The 16,167-nt window shown below is 43.1% G+C and overlaps 1 protein-coding gene across 1 annotated transcript in view; it reads right to left on the bottom strand.

The window, feature by feature from the left end:
• The window catches only part of kcnq1.1 (potassium voltage-gated channel, KQT-like subfamily, member 1.1), a 47,903-nt gene extending 32,746 nt beyond the window's left edge, over nucleotides 1–15,157 (bottom strand). Inside the window, exons 1-2 of the mRNA XM_085357444.1 lie at nucleotides 14,796–15,157; nucleotides 8,008–8,098 (exon numbers count right to left, since the gene is read on the bottom strand). Coding sequence (XP_085213570.1) covers nucleotides 8,008–8,098; nucleotides 14,796–15,157 — 453 coding nt within the window. The remainder of the gene's footprint in view (nucleotides 1–8,007; nucleotides 8,099–14,795) is intronic.
• Between the last annotated feature and the right edge of the window lie 1,010 nt (nucleotides 15,158–16,167).

The raw sequence follows: 16,167 nt of genomic DNA, 5'->3' as shown, positions 1-16,167 counted from the left end.
GTGACAACATGCCATCAGTCACAGAGTAGATAAGACGTGAGCTAAGACGATGTGGTTTTCGGAATTTAGAGAGAAAAATGATTTTGCAAACAATTATTAGTTAAGATTAGGAATTTATCGTTTTTTGTTTACAAGACCTTAAGGATGCGTCCTTTGGTCAGAAATCGAACCTAAACACAGCTGTCTGTTTTTTATTTAGAAGAAAACAATGCAGCACATTTTGACAAGGAAGCTATTTACAGAAGGGAAAATGGGGAAATGGGGGGTGAACAAGCGAAAAAAAGGTGGCAAAGATCAATCCTCATTCTCATCCAGCTTCTCGTGCCTAGCCCCGCTGCTACGCTAGATCTCACTCCTCTCAAATCCCTCACCCCTACAAACCCACCCAACTCTGCTTCTTCCATCCTTTTTGTCTTATTATGAGAACCACAAGGGGGGTGACAACAAATCGAAAACACCTCCTGAAATCATTGTCTCCACGCTGAGGGTCCTTCCCTGAAGTCCTCAATGCAAGATTTCTTTTGACCGAGACAAATCACTGATTCTCATTCCTGCCTCGTTCCCTTATGTTAGACTCTCACTATATCAATCAATCAATCAATCAATCAATCTTTATTTATAAAGCACTTTTCATACAGAAAAAACTGTAGCACAAAGTGCTTTACATAGTTAAAAGCAGCCCACCCCACCCTCCAACTCACTCCCCACACTCTCAATACACATATATCCCCCCACCCCCACCCACACACACATACACACACGCGCACACTTAAAGAGTAAAAATTGGGCTGGGCTCGCATGAGCCAAGTGAGGAAACATTATAACAGAGAGCCGTCTGCACCGGGAGCCGGTCACAGACCGCAGCCTCCGGGCTGGGCACACAGCAGGAGGGAGGCCAAGGAGCCCCCCAACCAGGCTGAGATCCCACCCTTTGGTGTCCACCCCCCCCCAAATCTATTTAATAGTAATCTACACTGAAGGATGAGTTACTGGTCTCCATTAGTGAAATTCCAGGTCAGCCAGCTTAGATTGCCTGAATTCCTTTGCACTTTGACAGACTCAAAAACAATGCAGCTATACTTTAAATAGGTCACGGTGCTCTGGATCCAAAAAGAAATAAACAAATTCTTTTGAGAATGTGAATCCTTTGGGCAAACCGCCAAGCATCTGGCCAAAAACACTACTACACAGTGCCAGCCAAAGCTCCATCTCCAACTAAAGAACAGAGAGGTTTCTGTTAACCTTGAGCATACAGGAAGAAAGAAACAAGACAAAGGAGAGGCTTCAGTGGTGGGGGAGGAAAGAATGAAAGAGTAGCAGGGTCAGAGCAAATCTCTAAACTAGAAAGCACAAAGTACAAAACAGTCCCTCAGGGATGCAGGATGGAAGAGATGAATGTTTGAGATTTTAGCAGCAAATATTAATTATTCATTATCTGTGTAGAAGAGAAGAATAAGAAGATTAAATATCTCCAGAGGGTGAACCTAAGGCAGAAAAACAGGTTGCAATAAAATGCATGTATATTTGATGATACCATAGTATTTATTAATAAAAGACTTTCAGACTTTTTTGGTTTCTTTTTTAAATTACAAGTCTGACTTTTAAACAGAAGAACACACAGCAGCCCTGTATATGAAGCAGAAAATAAACCTGTAGGATTTGAGATGTGCCGACTCATGACCCACCATGACTATTTTATCCCATTATCCTCAGGCCAAGGTGAACTTGTCACATGTGGCACGCTCCAGTCCTCCTCAAAATCCTTTTTATCCTTTCTTTAGGTTTTCTTTTATCCAAGCTTGAGTGACTCACTCATCACCCAGACAGCTCCTCTGTGCTCAGCTGCTGGTGTCTCGGGGTTAAGTTGATCTCATTTACTATTGATTTTAGAGGAGGCGCTTTTGCCCTCTTAGGCCAGCGGGACACACTGAAATTGTTTGTAGAAAAGTCACTTATATAGTATGAGCAAAACTGTCCCTAAAATGTTTTTTGTTGTTGTTTTTTTTGTAATGCAGCGGTCAGGGCCATCAATAAATGAAATAGATTGTTTTTTTTTTTAAACAGCACACACTGACATTTGGGGTTTCAAAACAAAAAAATGGTCAAAATGAAACATCTGTTTACTCTGACTGTCACGGTGTACAAGGTGGACTCACGCACTGGACTCCAGGGATTGATGCACACAAGAGAATTTATTAATGAGCAATGTCCAATGAGTGTATATACAAAAGGTGTGAGGCAGTGCTATCTACAAAAGGTGAGAGGGGCAGGGCTCCGGGGGAAATCCAGGTGAATACTCTTGTCTCTCTCCAAACATGAATCCACTCGGACACTCGTCACTCAGGGGACACCAGGGAAAACAGTCCAGAGGGTCTGCACACAAAGAAATGCTCGTTAGATCCCAAACACACAACTACATGGAAAAACACTTGCTAGACGCTCGACTTTCACTGACGCGATTCTCACAACGATCCAGCGAAGAACAGCCGTTGCTTCCTGGCTTAAATGCCATCCACACTGATGAGGCACAGGTGTTTCCTCCTCCGAGGGGGTGAACCCATAACGAGTTCCGCCCTGGGGGGGAGAGAATCAGCGACCAGCTGAACCTCCAGGCCGTGACAGTACCCCCCTCCCCCCCAACGGGAGCCTCCCCGCGACCCCCAGGCTTCTCAGGATGAGCGTCATGGAACGCCCGCACCATGTTCCTGTCCAGAAGGGCCGCACGTGGGATCCAAGACCGCTCCTCCATTCCGTAGCCCTCCCAATCCACAAGGTACTGCAAACCACGCCCCCTGCGCTTGACATCTATGATGCGCGAGATGGTGAAGGCCAGATGGCCATCGATGACCCGGGCGGGCCTGGAAGGAGGGCACAGGGGGCTGGAAAGACAGGGCTTCACTTGAGAGACGTGAAAAACATTGTGGATCCGCATGTTTCAGGGCAGCTTAAGATGGACCGACACCGGGTTCACCAGAGAGTCAATCACAAAGGGACCAATAAAGATAGGAGACAGTTTCTTAGACTCAGCTCTAAGCGGAATGAATCTGGTCGACAGCCAAACCTTTTGTCTGGGTGCATAAACTGGTGCCGGGGTCCCATGGCGGTCCGCCAGGCACTTGTTCTGCTCAGCCGTGCGGAGAAGGGCAGCCCGTGTGGTCCTCCAAGCGCGCCAACACCTTTGGATGTGCTGCTGGACAGAAGGTACGAAATGCTCACCCTCTACAGCGGCAAACAGAGGTGGTGGAAACCCAGAGACGCCTCAAAAGGGGACACTCTGGTGGCCGAGGAGGTGAGGCTATTGTGGGCGTACTCAATCCAAAGGAGCTGCTTGCTCCAGGTGGTCTGATGGGTGGAGGCCACGCATCGGAGGGCCGCCTCAAGCTCCTGATTGGCTCGCTCTGTTTGACCCTTAGTCTGCGGGTGAAAGCCAGAGGAAAGACTGACCTGAGCTCCCAGGGAGGAACAGAACTCCTTCCACACACGAGACGTGAATTGCGGACCCCTGTCTGAGATTATATCCACCGGAATTCCATGGAGACGGAAGACGTGGTTCATCAGGAGCTGGGCGGTTTCCAGGGCCGTGGGAAGCTTGGGAGGGGCAACAAAGTGAGCTGCTTTAGAAAAACGATCAATGATAGAATGACAGAGTTACCTGACGAAGGTGGCAATCCCGTGACGAAATCGACAGCGATGTGGGACCAGGGGCGGCTTGGCGTAGGCAGGGGCTGAAGGAGACCAGAGGTTGGCTGATTAACACCTCTCCAGGCTTCTTGAAGGGCACAAAGAGTAGTCCAGGAGGACCAGTTCCTGGGTCTGGTTCTGTTCGTTGGGCCCCCCTAATGGCTGGTTCAACCTCCTACGTCAGGGCCCCAATGACACACGAGGGGGGAATGATGGGAGAGTCTCGAGCAGTCTCCTCAGAGGCAGTGAATTGACGAGAGAGAGCGTCGGGTTTGGTGTTGCGGGAACCTGGCCTGTAGGTTATAGTAAACTGAAATCTTGTGAAATGCTTAATGCCTGGTGGGCATTAAGCCGCTTCGCTGAACGGATATATTCCAAATTTTTATGGTCTGTCCAAACTACAAACGGCTGGGCAGCGCCCTCCAGCCAGGGACGCCATTCCTCTAGAGCGAGCTTAATGGCTAACAGTTCCCTGTCCCCAACGTCATAATTTTGTTCAGTAGATGAGAGACGGCGAGAGTAGAAGGCACAGGGATGGAGCTTACCCTTCTGTTGCTGGGATAGAATGGCCCCCACCCCTGTGTCCGAGGCATCCACCTCCACGACAAACTGCAGGCCGAGGTCAGGTTGAACCAGGATGGGTGTGGAGGAGAAACGAGCCTTCAGGAGGCTGAAATCCCTTTGTGCTGACTCCTTCCAGCAGAAGGGAACCTTGGGAGATGTGAGACGAGTTAGTGGGAGAGCAAGCTTACTGTAGTCACGGATGAATCGTCTGTAGAAATGAGCAAAACCCAGGAAACTTTGGATTTGCTTGCGGTTTGTCGGGACGGGCCAATTATTGACAGCTTGGACCTTAGCTGGGTCGGGCCTGAGATTACCCTGTTCAATGATGTAGCCCAGGAATGAAACGGTGGTCACATGAAATTCACACTTCTCACCTTTCATGAAGAGACAGTTCTTGAGAAGACGTTGCAAAACCAGCCGGACGTTCATGTTCAGAGACGGAGCGTGAAAAGATGAGAATGTCGTCAAGTTAGATGAACACAAAGTGGTTAAGGACGTCTCGGAGCACGTCGTTGACAAAAGCCTGGAACACAGCTGGGGCATTGGTTAGACCAAACGGCATAACGAGGTACTCAAAATGGCCCAAGTGTGTGTTACAAGCCATCTTCCATTCATCCCCCTCTTGTATCCTAACCAGATGGTACGCGTTACGCAGATCCAGCTTTGTAAAAACTGTGGCCCCTTGGAGCAGTTCATAGGGTGATATCAGTAGTGGTAGTGGGTATTTGTTTTTGGTGGTGATATTGTTGAGGCCTCGATAATCTATGCACAGCCGTAAGCTCTTGTCCTTCTTAGCAACAAAAAAGAACCCCGCCGCAACAGGGGATGATGACGGGCGAATCAGACCTGCGGCGAGCGACTCGTTAATGTACTTTTCCATGCTGTTCCGTTCAGGCTGTGAAAGACTGTATAATCGGCTGGTAGGAAATGGGGCGTCTGGGAGAAGATCAATTCCGCAGTCGTACAGCCGGTGAGGGGAATGAGAACGTGCTCTATCTTTACAAAAAACCTGCTTAAGATCGTGATAGACTGAGGGCACAGATGAGAGATCGGGTGACTCTGATGGTGGGGGGTTACTCTGAGGGTTCGCGGGTGGAGTTGCGGCTTTTAGACAAGACATATGACATTCCTCTCCCCACCCTAGAATGCTTTACTTCCTCCAATCCAGGACTGGGTTGTGTTGACATAACCAGGGGAACCCTAAGACTAGTGGTGACTAGCCTTAAACACAAATAACTGCAACATCTCAGAATGATTACCAGAGAGGGTTAATGATATTGGCTCAGTAATACGGGTGATATCCGGGAGACGCTGCCCACTGAGGGCGGTAACTTGGAGTGAGTGTGGCAGTGGTTTAGTGTTTAGTTTTAATTCTTGAGCGAGGGACTCATCAATGAAATTCTGCTCTGCACCTGAATCAATTAGTGCGTGGAGTGGGTGAGAAACAGAATGAACCGTTAGTTTAGCCGCAAGCATCAAGCGAGGAGGAGATTGTGAACAGGAAACTTCGCCCACCCGTACTCTCCCCTCTACTGGCGGGCGCGGTCTTTTGGCTGGTCAGGACAGTAAACGGCCATATGGCCCTTACGGCCGCAGTAGAAGCATTCACCAGCTCTCCAACGCCGTTGTCGCTCTTCCGGCGTTAATCTGGAGCGTCCTATTTGCATGGGTTGCTCACTCTCGTCTTCATAATTCCTGTTCCGTTTTCCCATTCCACTTGCCATACCTCCGCCGGAGGCCAAGGGTGTGAACCCATAATGAGTTCCGCCCTGGCGAGAGAGAGAGAGAGAGAGAGAGAGAGAGAGAGAGAGAGAGAGAGAGAGAGAGAGAAAGAGAACTAGAGGGAGAGCGAAACAGCTGATCAGCGACCAGCTGAACCGTGACACTGACATTTAGACAGTGCTTTATCCACGTATCACATCGCACAGACAAAATCAAAATATACATCGTAACTCGGTCACTGTTAATTGCACCATCATCATTTTTAAAAACTGATTTAAAGACAGCTGTTTAGCAAAGAACAGAAGCCTTCTGCATCCCAATTGGGCTTGTTTGTGTTACGTAGGCCAACACAAAGAGACAAAACAAAGGTGCCGAGCAGATGATAGAAGTCATATAAAAGATCGGATGAGGAGACTCAAAAGGGAGGACAGGCTGTGAGAAAAAGAGGTGAATCTTGCTTTTGATTTGTATTCTTTTAAACCTCGGTCACACTTCTTCCGTCTTTCAGAAACAAGTGGGTCACAGACTGCTGATCAGGATAATTAAAAATACACAAAACCAGTTTAGATTCAGCATTTCTTGGCAAACGCACCCTGCATATCTTTACAGCCTAACAAGTAAGTCTACAACCTTAAAAAATATATCCATACATTTTTTTAGAACTGTCTTCTTTTCCTTATCTTGTACTCGCACATTGCTACCTTTCGTGGATCACTGCAACCATCAAGCATGAAGATCCCGATACTGTCAGTAATTGCTTGAAAGTGTTGTTGTGACGTGTATTTGGTAGTTTGTCTGGTCATACGGCACAGCAGATTTGACACGAGGACCTTGGAAACTGTCAGTGAATTCAATACAGCAAACAATATATTCATAAAATAATTGCAAACCTGTTTCGTAGCCCCCTGCTTATGAGCCCCATGACTCATTTCTGTTGTCAAATGAAATGTGAATTGTGGCCGTGACTGTACCTGTGGATGTGTGTGGTTATTATAGCACAACATGAGGTACGGTAGCAGGACCTCCTGTTCCACAGTGACTCCTTTTTTATTCCTTGTATGCCTACTTGAAGCTTACAGCAGACCATCAGGAACAAAATCAGATTGTTTTTATGTCATAAACTTTGGTACCTCTAGAGAGAGTAGTCCCTCTAGTACTCGCTGGGTCACTGAGCATCTAGCAAACACCTTCTTTATGATTATGTGCAAACAGATCTTTTTTTGGAATCCATAGTATTAATTCTTTCTTCCCCCGTGGTATCTTCAGTCACTGTGTCCTGGTTGGTTTGATTATGTATTAAAAGGTGGTAACTGAGCCTTCAGCACTTCAGAGGAGATTACAGCATGAGAATGCTGCATTATTTATAGGCCTCACTCTAAGCTAAGGTCATGGAATGGCCATGGTTAGATGAAATAAACATTAACTGATAAAAGGGAAAAGAACAGCAAACAACTAATCACCTGCAGAATACAGTATCTGACTCAGTCTGTCTCTATTGTCATAATCACAATGGCTACTAAAGGACCTTTTTTGCTTTTACATAAACAGACACAATATAAAAAAATGTCACGTAATTATGAAAATTTCTTGTCAGTATCACTAAAATTTTATATAATGACAAGGTATATTTAAAGATGTTAATGTCTACACAGTCTACACAGAGATACTTTAACTCATCTACTTGGTAACATTCCTATCCTTGCCTATGGGCATAAGCTGTGAGCTATGACCAAAAAAATAATATCTGAGATACAAGAATCGGATGTCTTGACCATTGCTTGGAGATAGGGTGAGACGCTTGGTCATTTTGGAGGAGCTCAGAGTAAAGCCACTGTTTGTCTAAACAGTTGAGGCGGTTCCAGCATCGGACAGGGGTACCTTCTGGATGAAATATTAAAGCTATTGTAAAATTTGTTGTCCACGCTATGTAAAGCTCTATACACAAGAAAAAACCCAAATAACAACAAACCAGGCACAAACCAATGTTCTTTAAGAAAATCTCAGTTGTTCCTTTTCTTAATTTTAAAATTGAACACTCACCACCCAGAAGAGTGTTGTATGCGCCAGGGCCTGGTACTGCTGAATGGTAGAGAGAACACTGAGGATCAAACAGGCCAAAACTATCAGAAATCTGCAGAGAATGAAAGAGAACATACATTAATCTTGATTAAAAGGTTTTATGAAGTTTTACAATACAGTTCATACATAGCACCATAATTTTTTATAACATCCAATTGCATACTACTAGCCAAATGGATATTCACTATCAATCAATTTTATTTTCCCTAAGTCAAAAGTTTGCATAAATTGTCAGTCAAGACATGTAACTGCAAAATCCTCACTCCATTTTTCAATACCTCACCTCATATTTATGTTAGCAGTTCACACTTTGATTTAAGCTGCAAAAATTCAGTCAGCTTTGGTGTCTGCTTTGGGTTTAAGCTTCTGAACAACCTTACAAAAAAAAAAGAAGGTTCCAGACAGCATGGCATTATGTTGTATTTTTACCATGAAAAGTATTTGATTGAATCTGAGAAAACATTCAAGGACAGCCCTCTGGAGGAAATAGTAGGAACCTTTTGAACTCAACCATATGAATGCAAAGCACATGATAAACTTGTCAAATAATAGGAACACTGGTTTGCACACAACCCACAAGCAGTATCAACAAACATGAAATTGCTCTTTAACATTCTCCTTATCCCTCTCAAGGTCACAAGCATTTCAAATGCAGAAACAATGAGATGTCTGAAACTCCTCATACTACTTGAGTAATATATATTGTTGATATAAAGCTTTAAACTGCTGTGACACTAAACCAAAAACCTACTACCCATGTGACCTTGAGATTAAATTCTAACAATGTTTTTGTTATTTGAAAGAAAAGAGCAGACTTTATTTAAAAAGTCTACACAGTACCTTGTAACATAACATCAATTTTATTGATTTTTTCCCTCTGCTGTTCATAAAAGTCAAAGGGAAAGGTTTTGTTTAATTTGACGACATTAAAGGAAGGTGGAAAAGCAGGACTAACTGTAATATAAGTGATAAACCATTTTCAAACCCATAACCTTCTCACATGTGCTTCAGTCCAACAAGACAGACGTTCGTGTTTTAAATTTTTATCATTGCAGTACTGCAGTAACCTCAGCTTACAGAGCTCAAGTAATGCTAGTGTTAAGCATTGCAATTCTTTAGCCAATAATTCAACAGCTGCTCATCACATATGATCTACTTTTAAATCACAGGGTGCATTGCTGAGAACCAGAGTTAAACACAGTTTCTGGTCATATCTCTGATCCCATATGACACCACAGTTAAGATAGTATTTTACTGTCCTCTTTCACTTCATTATGATGTCACCAGTGATGCCACGGCCGTGTTACCGAGCAGTGTACTCGCACTTTGGCAGCTTAACAGAACTGTCATGCGATACTTTGCCGAAAAGTTGCCAGGAGGGCCAAGGTTAAAATGATTGGCTTTTCATTTCCGTTACCTTGGGAATGGAATGTTGCTGATAAAGGGCAAAACTTCTGAATGGATTCTTGTTTCAATGTCAGTGTTTTTGCCTGCCGTCAGACAGAAGAAAACTTTGACGACTAACTCAGACACAAATGTATTGCTGTGTCTCTGCAAACATACATGGGAAAAACAGAGTTTGTACAATTCTAACAAGCCTGGAAGTCAACAGAGTTATGATTACCTTTAATCTTAAACACAGCCTGAACTCTCTTAAGCAAGTTTTTTTTTGCAATTTCTTAGTGTTCAGGAATACCTCTCCAGGCTTCTTGAAGGACATTCAAAGCTATTCTTTGGACGTTGGGTGCCTTTTGTGCCATTCTCTCTCAAGACAACCCAACACTGCTTCAAGTATTGTTTAGCTCTGGGCTCTGAGGAAGCCTATCCATGACTGATAGTGTTCATCCCTCCTTAAGCCCTATTGCCACTGATTTTCAGTCCAGTTTTCGTGTACCTCAGCCTTTTCTCCCTGTTTTCTTTCTTTAAGAATAGCTTCTTGACAGCTGCTTTTCCAATGAGACTATTTCTGATGAGGCTTCAGTAAACAGTAGCTGGATCAAATGAAGGACCAGATACATCTCTCAGGTCTTGTGTCAGGTCATTGCTAGATTTTTTTTTCTCAATTTTTCCAAGTACACGACTTTCTTATAATGTTCATCTGTTGCAGATGGTTTCTTTGAGGGCTGCCTCTTCTTTTGTCCTCCACTTGTCCAGTTTCCTTTGATTTTTTGAAGGACACTCTGTACACAATGCTGAGATGTGCCAAGATTTTGGCCAATAGCTCTTTGGGAATAACCCTGTTGGTACAAAAATGCTATTTTATGCCTGTCAAACTGTGCTGTTCTTGGCATTTTATTTATTTATTTATTTATTAATTTACTTTTTATATAACTAAACAGGTGAAATAAAAATCTTTCAAAGATAAAAAGAAAAAGTTTAATTTAATTATTTATTTAAGGCAAACTGCAAATGTAGTAAGTCTTTCTTTCTTTCGGAGGAGGGCTAAGAGTAATGCTGTTTGAAGTTACCACTTGGATGAAAGTGACATATGAGCTACCTGATCTACAAATTAAACCAAAACCGAGACAACCTGCAAACATGCAGCTAGTCCTGTGACATTTAGAGAGATAACATTATCAGGTTATTTGGATGACGTTACTTTCAGCTGATTAACCTTCACATAGCTCCAAGTTCCAGGATTAATTGCAGGACCCCACTGAAATTTCTCTTGTTTACTAAGGAAATATCACTGTATAATGTTACCAACGCTGACCTCGGTGACAACATCTGTGAATAAGTGAGTCTTCTTCTAAATGAGTTGCTGCTCTTCGACATAGAGAACCTTCAGCAGCTATAATGCTGTAGAGTTTGGAAATTACAATGCTAACTACATTTACTGCAGAGAGTCCATCTGTTGTATCACTGCAGTGCACACATAGACACTGTGTATGTGTGTGTACGTATGTGCGAGAAAAACAACACCTCAGTTGTTTCTATACTCCCGGCTATATAAGAATGACAGCTGTAACTAATTTAACTGTACACAAATATGGTGACAGCTGGAGCTGTAAAATGCTTAGATGATTGAAAAATGTAAAATAAAACGACCAACAAAAAAAGAAAGAAAAGGAAAAGAAAAAACCCCCAATTTTATTAGTCTAATCTACTTTAGGTGCCAAAGTTGGCACTAAGTACAATCCAGACTCATATCAGGGACACTGCAGCTTTAGTGGCGAGTGAAACCTGAAGCTACATGAACTCACCCCATCACCTCCAAAGCCACCACAGCCCTAAATATTCATTGTCTTGTTCCAATGTGAAAACACTCCTGTATGGAAACTTTACATGTGGAGAGTTACAGTTTCCAGTCAGTGTTTGCACCACGAAAACCCTTATCGCCACACGCTACAGCTTCAGTTCATTGAAGACTGGCCAGGAATCGAAATAACCCCCTCTGTGTGTGTCTGTGTTTAGCTTAAACACAGACACAGACACACACGCACACACAGGCATGAATGTGCACGCCACACATCAACACAGATAAAAGACTGAGGAGAAACCTGCTCAGGGCTGGTGCATAACACAGCTAAAGCAGCTTGTCTTGTCTGAAAGGACTGAACAAGTAGATAATGCAGCACAGTAAGCTGACTCTTCAAAACGACATCTTCAGACTGCTGCCTGTAAAAATGGAAGTAAATACATCCAGGAAGAGCGAGCCACATTACACAAAAAAGGTCAAAATGTTCACCGGTAAGAACATAGTGTAATTTGTCAGACTTTATGCTAATCTGTGACAGAGGCAGTTAAAGAGAAGATCAAAAGAAACACAGCTGAACATCAAACTTTCCAAACCATACACTCTGTTATGCGAATGGTTGTAATTTGTCAGTGAAGCGCCGCTTAAATTATTTCAGAGCGTTTGAAATCCCTGTAAACATACACACTCGGTATGCTGAGCATACACTTCTGCTTTCTTTATATTCATCGGAGACTATCTAACTTGTCAGTCCCTCTCCACTATAACTGCACCATCATATTTCACTTCCTTGACCTCCAGGCCTATAGATAATACAGGCTCTGTGTTGCTGTCTGGCACCCGTGGGCTTGGTGTAGCAACGGACAAAATAATACATCGGCTAAGCTACATAGGCACCACTGAACTCTAAACAAAAGCTCAAAGCTTTGCTCCTATCTATTATTGATGGACACATTCACTTGCAGTCTGTTGTGCAGCGAGTGTAGAGACAAAGTGGGGGAAAGGATAAGAGTAGCAATGCTGCTGACCATATAACTAGCTCTTTCATTCAGCTGTCACGTACCATGAAACCCCCCGCAATAAAACAGAGATAAATCAATCAAAAGAAAAAGAAAACTATAAAGAAAACTCAGCCAAAACTTTGGCCGATATCGGGTTAGGGTTAATAGTTCAGAGATACCAGCTCCTAGATGATGAGTAGTCTTGTGTATGTGCTTCACTGGGTAACTTAGATCTTAGCTCCATCTAAACTGGAGGGAAAAAAAGTTGCTTAATTGAAAAGAATAACTTGATGTCTCTTCTTATTAAATCTTCTTATTAAAGTTGTCTTTGACTGAACATCCTCTGCTAGTTAGTCTGAAAAAACAAACACTTTTCATTTGATTTTTCTCTTCATTTCCCAGTTGATTGATCCATCACCAGCATGTGGAATGGCTTCATAACACAATGCTGAGTTTACTGTGGCACTCAAGACTCGTTTTAAATGTGGTGCTACAAGAAAAGCAATATGTGGAGCGAGGCTTTCTTTCCAATAGCTAAGTATATTTTATGATCATTTCAAAGGAAATGCATGGGCCCTTTCTTTTTAAACATAATGAAACATTCCTCAGACCCTTAAAGCATGCTATATCACTAAACTGACTTACATATGCATTCACCTGCGCGCACGCGCACACACACACACGCGCTTCTGATAAGGCTTTGGGTCACTCTGGTGTTTGAGTTCTGGGTCAGTGATAAGGCGGTACTTGTTCCTAACTGCCTTTCTCCCACTCAAACATTTGCAAAACAAGGTACTAAGCTGACACTAAAAACCTGCTGCATGGTTACACACTATACTTACAGCAAGCACCTGCTGCTCTCATAGTAGCAATAAAGCTCTGTCTTAAATGCACAACAATACGCCACCATATTAAACCTAATGATCTAATCTAATCTAATCTAATCTAATCTAATCTAATCGTTTTGAATATCTTCAAATGTACTCCATTTTTCAAAAAGCTGAATCTGTATGTGCGGCACTAAGAATATTTTTGCCATTAAAGGGTGCCATCGAATTGCCTTTATGTCCTGAAAAAAAGACTCCCTCCATCTCCCAATCGTGGCAGTTTCTCCTTTGTTTACCTTTGACCATGTACACTGCTAACAGGGACACAGTTAGAAAGGTGAAAGTGATTATTCTGCTTGCACATCACTATATTTAGTACAAATTTCAGAATACAAAGTACAGTGTGACTCTCGCAGTGATCCCCAGAGTATTATGATGCCCTGCATTTACTTTTACATCTTTTCTTTTACATGCAAAAAGAAAACCCAGACAACAACAACAAAAAAACCCAACAAATAAGAATTTCTCAATTTGAAAAAAAAATGTCAGGAGAGCGGAAACCTCGTAACCCAGTTTTCCAAAATGATCACCTGCACATGTAACCTAATCTCATCAAACCCCTGTGATTTTGCCTTCTTGAGACACCATTGCAAGATTTTCCTATAATTGTACAGTACTAACTTTACAGTGTCAACTCATTCTCAGTAATGTTTTAACATGTTTGAGTTGCACTGTGTTTGCCTTTGCTCCCTTTGAGCCACTGAGAGTAAGCCGCTCTGACAGGCCGAGTTCCCCTGCATCACCTCCGACACCACAGGGTCACCGGGTGGCACTGCCAGACAGGGCCACTACCTCCTCTAAAGCACACATGCTGCCAAGTTTAGCTGCCTGCTATCAGTGCCAGCAAGTGGGGACAGACAGCACATGGTGGGGTTGTGCTCGGAGATCATATCCCACATTCCTAAACCTGGGCCTGAACTCTCCATCTTGGATATATCAGACTGTGAGTTTACTGGACATGGGTTACACTTAGAAAAATAACGAAAGAAACACAAAGATAGCATGATATCAGTGGTGTACAGTATTTATCCTCAGTAACAACATTTCATTTGCCAAGAAAGACAAAGTATCAGTTTTCTAATTTTCATGACAGTGGTACTTTATCCCATATAACCTGAGCCACACTTGATAAACCCCACTTTTATGTTTTTATAAAAGGTAGTCCTTCATACCGATCATGCTGTCAGGAAGGGAAAACACTGAAACATTTCCTGCTGGGCTGAATTGGTTTTTAAAGTTCTCTTGTCAGAGGCTTGCTGAATACAAAACACCTCTTTGCTGCACACAAACTGTTCTGCAAAATTAAATGCCCACTGGTGCTGAGGAAAATAGTCTCCCAAATGAAAGATCTGTATAATATTCCTATACTCCTCCTGTGAAGGCTTGTTTTGTCCAAGACTCTCTTGTCTGTGATGAATTACATGCATTTTTTTAAAAATCTGCCACGGTAAGACTAAAATATCCATATAATGTTCCTAAAGGGACCTCCGGTTGTGCTGCGATATCTGTGTAGCATCTTTATAAAATTCATAGGATTAACAGTTCTTTGTAGTTCCAAGGCTCTACATGAGCAATTAACTCCCTGTTTAATTAGGATCTTAGAGTTGCAATTATGCCCTTGAATACCCAGTGGATCTGGGTGATTAGGAAAATAAAAACACTCACACTGTGAAGTGATACACGAAGCATTTCCAGCCAGACGGCCTTTCCAGAAAATTATACACGCGCCCTTGGATGTAGGTTCGGGTGAGGACTGGACGAACCCCGGTGCTGTACACCGACATCCGCACAGACATCCGGGGATGAGAAAAATAAGGGTGGAGGTGAACGGGAGGTATATCGTTGGGGGTACACCCGTCCTCTGGCATTTTGTCCCTTTCACAAAACGTGTTGTTGCCCACAGGTGTCCCTGTTTCGGGCTCACTAAAAGTAATTTCTGACAGCTCCAGATCCGGTGGTCTTTTTCCACGTGCCAAACCAGAACCCCTCCGTGTGTTCTCCTGACGAGGGTCGGAAGAATTAGACATTATAGCCTCCCGTTAGTCTTCTGTCGCTGGCTTAACTTTTTTTTTCACAGTTATTTTTTTCGGTCACTGACTCAAACGGACAAATGTTCGCCCATGTGCGCTCACCTTCTGTTGCGCGCCCGATCGCACCAAGGCACATAAAACTGTAACATAAACTAAGTTATTAATGCTCCAGATCACCAGCGGGGTTTCTTTAATTTAACTTTACAGCTCTCCGGGTTGTCGAGGATATGGCGAGTCCCAGCCTTCAATGGAACCCCCCCCCCCCTCCCTTGCTACTTTCAGGGCACTTATCAGCTTGGAGAGCTGTCGCCAGGCGGTGCGCTGCGAGCCGCCAGCTGTTCAGACTATTTACTGTAATGCAGAACTGCTTAAAACAATCTGAACCTGGCGAACTCCATCACAGTCGCGCGACGAGCTTTGGATTAAACCATCTCTGCAAAACAGTGACACGCATTTCTATTAAAAGTAGAGTTGGCTTTATAACGACGTTAATGAAACTGCCACTGTTCATTTATGCGCGCGTGTCCAGCTGGGCCAGAACTTCTTAACAAAGCACATCAGGACACCTCGCACCTTAAGTTTACATGTTAATGGAGTTTCACTTCTGCATAATAAATCACTTTAAGTAGCAGAGACTGAACAAATGTGTAAACAAAAGGGTGACCACACGATATAAATTAAAAGGAACCCGTTTCATTCAAAGGTCTTTTCATATCGATATTAAATTATTAGACAGCAACTAAAGTTGTTGTTTATATTTCGTTCAATTCAACAGTCGCTTCAAGGCACTTTATATTGTAAGGTAAATACCCTACAATAATACTAAGAAAACCCCACACTGTAAAAAAAGTCAGTAAAATATACAGCAAAACACCGTCAAATTCCAACGGTAATGGAGCATAAAACCAAAAACTTCCTTTTACTGTATTAAATAGATTGAATAACCGTTAATTGTGAGACTGGATAAAACTTTGTTTTTTACTGTAATAAAATGTTGAAATTATAAA

This window comes from Diplotaxodon limnothrissa, linkage group LG1 (genome assembly GCF_057381915.1).
Source record: "Diplotaxodon limnothrissa isolate DT_005_m linkage group LG1, D_limnothrissa_male_GT1.1, whole genome shotgun sequence".
Taxonomy (NCBI): Eukaryota; Metazoa; Chordata; class Actinopteri; order Cichliformes; family Cichlidae; genus Diplotaxodon; species Diplotaxodon limnothrissa.
The sequence above is the reverse complement of the archived record's forward strand: the minus strand, read 5'-3'. Positions and strand labels throughout refer to the sequence as shown.